The sequence below is a fragment of the Aphanomyces astaci genome (genome assembly GCF_000520075.1).
Source record: "Aphanomyces astaci strain APO3 unplaced genomic scaffold supercont1.65, whole genome shotgun sequence".
NCBI lineage: Eukaryota > Oomycota > Saprolegniomycetes > Saprolegniales > Verrucalvaceae > Aphanomyces > Aphanomyces astaci.
This window is the reverse complement of record NW_009798328.1, coordinates 370,098-378,847: the sequence shown is the minus strand read 5'-3', so window position 1 is coordinate 378,847 and position 8,750 is coordinate 370,098. Positions and strand designations below refer to the sequence as shown.

General features: G+C 50.6%; 4 protein-coding genes across 4 annotated transcripts; 2 read left to right on the top strand and 2 right to left on the bottom strand.

The window, feature by feature from the left end:
* Window positions 1-950: 950 nt before the first annotated feature.
* H257_15056 (hypothetical protein) lies at window positions 951-1,513 on the bottom strand (the record flags this gene model as incomplete). The annotated part of the gene is made up of 3 exons (XM_009843037.1): window positions 951-1,069; window positions 1,127-1,143; window positions 1,218-1,513. 3 exons carry the CDS (start codon window positions 1,511-1,513, stop codon window positions 951-953), a joined length of 432 nt encoding a protein of 143 aa, XP_009841339.1.
* A 519-nt stretch (window positions 1,514-2,032) lies between these two features.
* On the top strand, window positions 2,033-2,278 carry H257_15055 (hypothetical protein; the record flags this gene model as incomplete). Its single annotated transcript, XM_009843036.1, has 1 exon — window positions 2,033-2,278. One exon carries the CDS (start codon window positions 2,033-2,035, stop codon window positions 2,276-2,278), a length of 246 nt encoding a protein of 81 aa, XP_009841338.1.
* Window positions 2,279-4,608: 2,330 nt separating this feature from the next.
* On the top strand, window positions 4,609-6,624 carry H257_15054 (hypothetical protein; the record flags this gene model as incomplete). The annotated part of the gene is made up of 1 exon (XM_009843035.1): window positions 4,609-6,624. One exon carries the CDS (start codon window positions 4,609-4,611, stop codon window positions 6,622-6,624), a length of 2,016 nt encoding a protein of 671 aa, XP_009841337.1.
* A 1,560-nt stretch (window positions 6,625-8,184) lies between these two features.
* On the bottom strand, window positions 8,185-8,727 carry H257_15053 (hypothetical protein; the record flags this gene model as incomplete). The annotated part of the gene is made up of 1 exon (XM_009843034.1): window positions 8,185-8,727. One exon carries the CDS (start codon window positions 8,725-8,727, stop codon window positions 8,185-8,187), a length of 543 nt encoding a protein of 180 aa, XP_009841336.1.
* Window positions 8,728-8,750: the final 23 nt, after the last annotated feature.

The following is an 8,750-nucleotide window of genomic DNA, read 5'->3' as shown; positions in this document are numbered from 1 at the left end:
AACCGAATTTTAAGCGGAGAGAGCCACTGATGTATCTACATTTTGCACTGATGTCACCATACATTTATCAAGCACGGTAAGTCGCGGATATTTTTCATGGGAGGAGCATCCTTATTATAACGGAAACTAGTTTGATATTCAATGAATACAATACAAAATAGTATCACCAGGAAGTCCGAACCCGGCGCAAAGGCAAGTTGAAACGTGTCAGTATTTAGGAACAGTGTAGTATGTGCAGGAGTGGTAACAGACAAGTTTGGCGTTCGATTCTTGTCGGCAGTGTATGTATCGATGTTCTGTCTAGTTTGGCTTAGGAGGTTCTACCGAAATACTCAATTCAAGATTTAACTGTACAGTACAGTAATTCTATCCAGCGGAAGGAAAAGTAATTTCAGAGGAGTCCTGAGTGAACCATGACTCGTCCGCTCTATGACGTTATACGAAAGCACCCACGTCCGCGAATACTTCCGCGCGCACGCCGGTGTTCTCTCGGTGGATGGTTCCGCCATTGTGGGCGCTACTTTGGACGGCATGGACACTCCCGTGGACCTACTACTCTGTATGTTGTGCATCCAAACTTGCATTCACTTGATCTAAATTCATCCTGTCAAGGTGAAATAAGGCAATTTTGTGTGCAGCGCAAGGTGAACCACCTTGCGAATTCCATAAATAATTCAGAAATTGTACAGTTTCAATTAATCCTTGTCATCAATGACGTCGAGGGACAGCGACGTTAAGTGTTGCATGACCCAGCACGACTTGGAACACGTCGGCGATCGTGGCCAGCAAACATGTGTTGTGAAAGCCTCACCTTTCGATCTTCGATCCCGAAGGTGTACCACCGACTACTGCTACCACTACCGTACAATCCCGCCAAGCGTTTTGAAGCAACGTCTGCAGCGAGCGATTCGTTTTCGAAAAAATATGTCAAAATCGAAATATTCCATTTTTCAAAAATTTGGTCGCGGCACAGCTATGAGTGGCTCAACTCGGGGTTGCGCGACACCGCCCACAACGTCATGCTTCTCTAGGATCAGGACACGCTTTCCTTCCTTCGCCAACACGGCCGCTACGGACAAGCCCCCATGCCCGACCCGATCACAATCACATCCATGTCGTCCGGTACTTTCTTGGACGCGAAGCCTTGTTCATGTGACTTCAATTAGTGTGATGATGGGTAGCACCAGTGTGTTTCACCAACTCCACGAAGTCCCCACCTGAAGAGTTCGACTGGATGGAAGGAGAACAACTTGGATTCTGGAGAAAGTCGGATCTCAGCGATCGAGCCCGAAGTGACCACGCTTGTCATGTCATCGGTGGAGTTGTTTACGTGAACATGCAGCAGCAGTTGTGTGATGGCGATACCCTGTGTTGGGGGAAGGGTTTCGTCCGCGGGTTTTACACTGAGGACGTGCAGCAAGTCGACGGCAAAGAGGTTGGCCACGTCGGCAGCGTTGGATTTGGTTTGTTGACGGCTTGGGTCGTTTGGTTGCAGCACGGACTCGAACAACATGTATCCAACATCGTAAAATTGCAACGCACGCCAGTTATTCTCAAGTATGATGTACACCTTAGCATCAAGTGATTTGCAGCCAACCCCACGCACGAATCAGACTCATGCACAATCAACCCGACGCGTCGTGGAGTTACCGAGCACCGAAAGGCTTCAAGACTACCACCGGCGATCGGGGTGGTGACGTTTTAGTTGGGTCCGTGTCGTCACCAATACCCACGCGAGTCGACGCTTGCACTTCTGTCGGCGGTACTTGATTTGGGGGGCGGCAGGAGGCTTTATTGTGACGTATTAATTTAGTGCTGTCGACTGTGCACAAGGCACATGCGGTGGCGTTGGAGCGCGACCAGGTATGCCTTTCATTTTATTGAGATGGGAGAGTGCTGACCAACCGTCGGCGACATCATCATTCGCCGTCTTGATGGCTGTGGACCGTCGTGAACACAGTTGGGCCAACTGGTGGTGGTTCAACGACGGAAATCCTGCGTCACTCGTCACTCTACTTTTTACGTTTCCAAGATGAAGACGATTGCGTTGCTGATTGTGTCTGCGGTGGTGGCTGCGTCGGACGTGACGAACGTTGCGGCGGTCCCTCAAGGGGTGGTGTCGGACGTGAAGGAGAGCCAGCATTTGCGCGAAGGGAAACCGACCGATGCGCAGAAGAAGGAGTGGGGCCTGTGGGGACTTGGACGTTGGGGACTTGGCGCAGATTGGGGGTGCGGATCGCTCGGATTAGGCCTTGGTTGTGGCGGCGGGTGCTTCTAACGTGGGGTGCCTAGTTGTCGTCGTACACTTGTTTAACGACCCCAATGGAAGGGTTCACGGTTAGACTGGTGCGATCGTCGGCAGGCGTACGTCCTCCCCACTGTGGCCGAAAGCACGACCATAATCCCCTCCGGCCAGGCAACGAATTGCCCAGTCGTTAGAACCATTTTGTCACACCACACTGCCCCTGGGTTGTTTGTGTTTTGGCACGGGTGAACAACATATTGCTTTTTATACCACTAACGTACGCTTCTTCGTGCCTTACAAAATCTGCTGCAACCACGTCGCGTTCGTGTGTCATGGCCGACAACGCCACGCAAACGCTGGAGTCAATGCGCTTCAAGGATTCCAAGAACAGTCCAAACGAAGCGATTAACACGCATTTGTTGTCGAGGCCGAAGATCGATTTAACAGCCTCATCTCTTGGTTATCCAAGAAGCAAGGCATTGTGACTCTGTCAACCACCGAGGCCGAGTTTGTGGCTCTTGCCCTTTGCATTCAAGAATGTTTATTCGTTCGACAACTCGCTGCCGAGCTACATCACACTAGTGATCAACCGATTTCGGTTCACGAGGGCAACCAATCCGCCATCAGCATCGCTCAAAGTGCTGAGCATCGTGGGCGCTCCAAGCACATTGATGTGCGTTTCATGTTTGTTCGGGATCTCGTTGAGAACAAGAAGTTTGTTCTCCATTACTGCCCCACCAAAGAACAACTAGCGGACTTTTTTTACAAAAGCCCACCCGGAACCCGCCTTTCGTAGGTTCTGCAACGCTCTTCGTATCTTCAAACTTGACGACTTCCTCAATGATCATGTCCCCTAGTTGGACAGTGCCTTTGGCGCTTCTGGCTTATGGCACCTACCCACTATTTATGCCTTATGGCGTCGATCAGTATCTGTCCCTCGTGTTCTACACATCACATTTATATGCATCGGCTATATTAGCACCACTTTGCATTCACGCCTTCATTTTCACCCCTCACCCTTGTTGGGGCTTGCTCACTTCTATGTTTTCTCGTGCCGCTTGAAGTCGGCGGTCTCATCTGGCCAACGGCGCCGCTCAAAGATCGGCCGTACGATTGGCGTCATGGTTTGAGTGAGTCTCTTCAAGGTGCACCCACACCTCAGTCCAACCTCCTACTTGCTATTCATGGGTATTTACCCCCGCTCTTTGAGCCTCATTTGCCCTTATGCTTCTGGCATATTTACATGGGTCTTTACCTGCTCTTTGAGCCACACTATCTTATTTTGCATTGCATCTATGCACATCCTGGTATTTACCATTTATTTTTACTTGGGCATTTGCCCCACTCTTTAAGCAAACCATGGACTTGTATGTCTACACTTCTTGTGTGCTCCTCCATCACCTTCTCCACCTCAGTTCTCAGGGTGGCTTGTGTAGCGACATGCCTTTTTGGCAATTTTGGCCTTAGCGAGTTTTTCGCCAGGTCCATTGCCTTTGGCACTGCTCTATCTTTGAGAACCTGCGTCTCGAAGGCCTTCAGCAGCCCGTTGCCGAGTGGGGCCGCTGTCAAGAAGGGGTACTTTGGCCTGTCTGCTTTGACCTCTTTGGCAAATCCGGATTGTATCCGGATTTTGTGCCCTCTGGGCAGATTTTTGGCTCCGACGGCACAAAACACCGGATAAGGATATTATCCGGTGTTCTCTTTGGTTGGCTGTAAGCAGTCGGATAATCCTCACTTTCAGTTTTGCCCCCGACCACACAAGTGTTCTTTGTGTTCCTCGTGCTCTCGCCCCCTTACCTCGTTCCTCGTCCTCTTGACAAATATCTCATCGAGATGGATTCGAAGTTGCAAACACCTTGGTCAATGATACTATCTATACGTATGGGCGCTGTTCCGTTACACTTTTTGGGACCCTTCGATGGAGGGGTTCCTTTACTCCAAATTGCTATTATAATAGTGTTTCTTAAAGAGGAGAATTAATGCAGTTGGTAGAACTTAAAATCATGTCTAAATTCGTATTAGTGTATATGGAAAATGAATTAGAAGAGTGGAAATATCGATAGGCTGAAAACAAGTTCCGAGCCACTTGATTTTATCCAGTTATCTGTCAACAATTGCATCTGATTGGCTGAAAATTTCAGAGTGATTGTTTTCTACCAATCATGCGTCGTGGCACGGAACCAAGTTGTCACGGAATTATGCCCATACGTATAGTAACCAAGTTGTCACGGAACTATGCCCATACGTATAGTATTCCATATGGGAATCCAATTGGTTGCGTCAACCGACTTGCCCGCCTGACCTTCGCGTCACATGTCAATGGTTGACATTTTTGGCAAACTTCATTTCCTTTTCGCTCTACGATGGTCAAAGTCCTCATCTCCCTCAGCGTGTTGGCCGCTGCTGCTATGGCTGGCTCCGTCACGAAACTCCCCGAGTCTGTGACCAAGCTCATCGACTACTCCATCAACCCCTGTGAAGACTTTTACCAATATGCGTGTGGCGCGTGGTACAAGGATGTTGTGATACCCCCGGGCAGATACCAAATCGATACGGCGTTCTACGAGATCGTCATCCGAAACAAAGCTGTATTGAAGAAGATTTACTCTGACAACAAGCCCAAGCTTGGTGAGTATTACAACTCCTGTTTGGACACGGCTACACTATCGTCGCTCGGCCTGACTCAGCTGGAGGGCTCGTTCAAAGCCATTCGGTCGGCCAACACCACGTTGGACCTCCTCATCGTGGCCGGTGAATTGGCCAAGAACGGTATCCCTGCATTTGTCGACATAAAGGCCAGCGCTGACGACAACGACCTGACCAAGAACGCCCTCTTCGGTTTCCGAGCCCCCCTGTCGCTGGATCGCAGGTACTACACCATCCCTTCCGCCTGGGAGACCGTCGAAGCCGAGTACAAGGTGTACATTGCGTCGGTGTTGCAGCTAGCTGGTTACACTGCTGAGCAAGCGGCGGCTGCCGTGCCGGTAATCATCCGTTTCGAGCAAACTCTGGCTGGTGTCGCCCTCCGCGAGCTCGAGGAGATAGGGGCTCCTGTGTCTCCATATACTGCGTTTACGTACAGCCAACTGGACCAGAAGTACCCCCTGCTCATCGGGTCGTGGCTCAAGGCCCACGGCTTCGACATCTACGACCAGTTGGGTGGGTCGAACGACTGGGTGGGGTTTAAGGAGTTGGCTTACTTTGACAAGACCGAAGTGTTGCTGAAGAACACGACGCTTGACGACCTCCGCACCATCCTGGAGTACAAGCTCATCCATGCTTCGTCGAACCACTTGACCCCTGAATTCCGCACGGTCAACTGGAACTTGTTCGGCAAGAAGATCAAACACCAAAAGGTGGAACCTACTCGTGAAAGGTTCTGCATGTCTGAGACGGGCGAGACCTTGAGTGATCTCTTGGGACAGTACTTCGTAGACGAGGTGTTGTCGGCTGATGCAGCCAAGACGGCCGACGAACTAGCCAAGGCCTTGCAGTCGTCCTTCTCCACTGGCATTGTCACCGCCGACTGGTTGGACAACTCGACCCGCGCCAACGCGCAAATGAAGCTGTCCAAGCTTGTACATGCGTTGGGTGGCCCAGAGAAGTCGCAGCTGTACCCCACGCTGACGTTTGACTCGAATACGTATTTGAACAACCGGTGGAAGGTGTCCCAAGTGAACGTCGACTCCAACTTGAAGCTGAACGGCCAACCTGTGGACAGACGCAAGTTCAGCGACCCCCCCCATGTGGTGAGCGCGTACTACGTCTCCCAGACGAATCAAATTACACTCCCCGCCGGCATTTTGCAAAAACCATTCTTTGACGGCCAGTTTGACGCTGCCCAGAACTTTGGTGGCATCGGGACGGTCATCGGACACGAAATTACCCACGGGTTCGACAACCGCGGCCGCAAATACGATGGCGACGGAAACTTGAAACAGTGGTGGTCGAACGCCACCAGCACTGCGTTCAACACGAAATCCCAGTGCATTATCGACCAGTACGCCAACTTTGTCGTAAAGAGCGAAGTCACTGGCGCTGAATTGGGCAACATTAGCGCCGTGTTCTCTTTGGATGAAAACATTGCGGACAACGGGGGGCTAAAGACCAGTTTCCGCGCATACCACGAGTACTTGAAGAAGTTCCCGTCCCAGTACACGGAAGAAGCAGGCGACAAGTTGTTCTACTTGTCGTACGCCCAATCCTGGTGCTCCAAGAGCACGGATGCCTCCCTCAACATGAGTTTGAGGGGCAGGCACCCGCCTAACCGGTTCCGCGTGACAGGGGCGTTGCAAAACGACGCTGAGTTTGCCCGTGTGTTCGAATGCCCCACCGACTCGTACTTGAACCCGTCCAACAAGTGCTTGTTGTGGGAATAGGTTGATCGCTACGAAAATATGTGTAGCGTTGTGCATTCGTAAGGAAAAACTAAGAAAACAATGCCTTGGTTGAAGTGTGCTGCTTTCATGTGCGGCGCACACAAAAACTAACGTTAATGTATAGTACAGTATGTGAGATCACCCTTGGATTCGCTTAGTAACTTGAGATAAAGTCAACTACTCGACGGGTTTGGTGCGCGCACGACATCGATTTCATAAGGTTGGGATTGCGCTTAGGATTACCACTTCACTGTCAATGGATATTTGAAACGGAGGAATTCCCTAATGTTGTTTTGGCATGAGTGAATAATTCAAAACGCGCAATACATAAGCCGGTACTATTAATACGCTTACAGTTCGTATTGTCAATTCGATTCGAAACTGGAGGCCTCATTAACGTTAGAATCGAATGTCTTAAAATCCTAGCGGTAGACTGAAGAGAATGGATTCAAGAACAGCCTCAGCCAATCAAATCACGTCCAAGCGATTTTCTGCCAATCCAAACGTTTTATTTGGCCTACCTGGTAGTCCCTCCGCATTGGGTAATACAACATATAACACAGATACGACACAAAACCGACAAAACTCGGCCCCGTGATTGGATGAACGAAAAATGATTGAATTCCAATTGGTCAGTATTTTTCCGACAATTCGATTGGACGAGGCAATTGTCGTAGCTGCTACATGTCACTAACATGTACTAGTACGGCTTTATATTTGTTGAAATACTATCGAGCCAACATTGCACTCGATACAGTGCTGATCAACATAAACAAAACGGCAAGCGAACGAGTAGGGGTACTCTTGTTATCGGAGGCAGTCAGCCGGCGCCCCGCCATGATGCATGGGGAGCATTGGTGGATTGGTGGCACCCCTGTGTAGCCCATTCGACAAAATAACGCTTGAGACTTTTAAAACGTACAAATGCGCCTAGATCAGTTGGTTATACTGTACAGTGCTCGCAGTGAATGTCGCCTGCCCATAATCCGTATGAACGAGCCGAGACAGTTGCGGTATCGGTTACCAGCGGTATGGATTGCCAGCGTTGATCCCGCAATTGTCTCGGCTCGTGGAACCTGTCTTCGAAGGCTTGCAATGTACGAATACACCTGTGTGCAAACCTATGTAGAATAGAACAAACACCACGCCAACTCCCTACCCACAAGTGCTGCCTGCGCCAACATGGTAAAGGGGTTGTCGACTCCATGTCGTCACGACAGGTCCAATCGTGTTTTGATTCCGTTCCGTCTACAATTGAACTTTTCAGGTATCAAGCACTTTGCCCATCCCCCCAAACATTGCCAGCTCCAGTGTTTTGTCTCCCGCTTCTTCCTGGCTTTCGGCCACGGGACCTTCGTCAAGGTAGCAAATATAACACTGACATTAGTGAGGTTAAACACGCCACGAGGCGCCAACTGACTACCATTCACTAAAGCACTCAGTCCCTCCACTAAGGTATCGGAACCTTTGACACGGCACACACACAGAATGTGTGTGTTTGCAATGGATCAAAGTAACGCGCGACCCGATTTCTCTGCACGTTGCAGAGCACTTCCCCTCCTACGGAAAGTCCAGTGTCTTGATGAGGGCGGCCACGGCAGGGTCTTCCTTGTTGGCCACCGCCCACTTGCGAAATACGACTGGAATGTCGTCCAGCAAATTCGCCGCAGATTCCCAGGACGATTCTTCATCGTCCAGCCCAAGCCACTTCACCAAAACTTGGTGTTGGCCATCCACGCAGCGCGCTTCGTCCAGGCGTTCCACATGACATCCGCCATCGCCAAACGCGACCTGCGCTTCGAGGTCTTCGGTCACGTCTCTACCACCTTCGTGGTACATCTTTAATCGGCACGCATGGTGGACCGTGGCTTCGTACGGTGGCACCAGCTGCTGAGTCTCCATCACATGGTCTGTGATGACTCTGGTCACTTGGAAGGGTCCTCGCCAATGCAGGGCCAATTTTGTCGGACGGTTGACGACCGATCCGATAAACACAAAATCGCCGACCGAAAAACCCGCAAACTTGACTTGGGATTTTCGGTCGCGGCGTCCACGCGCTTGCTGACACAACTTGTCGCTTCGCACCTCCACGTTGCGGTGCATTTCTTCAAGCGCCACTTGGAGGT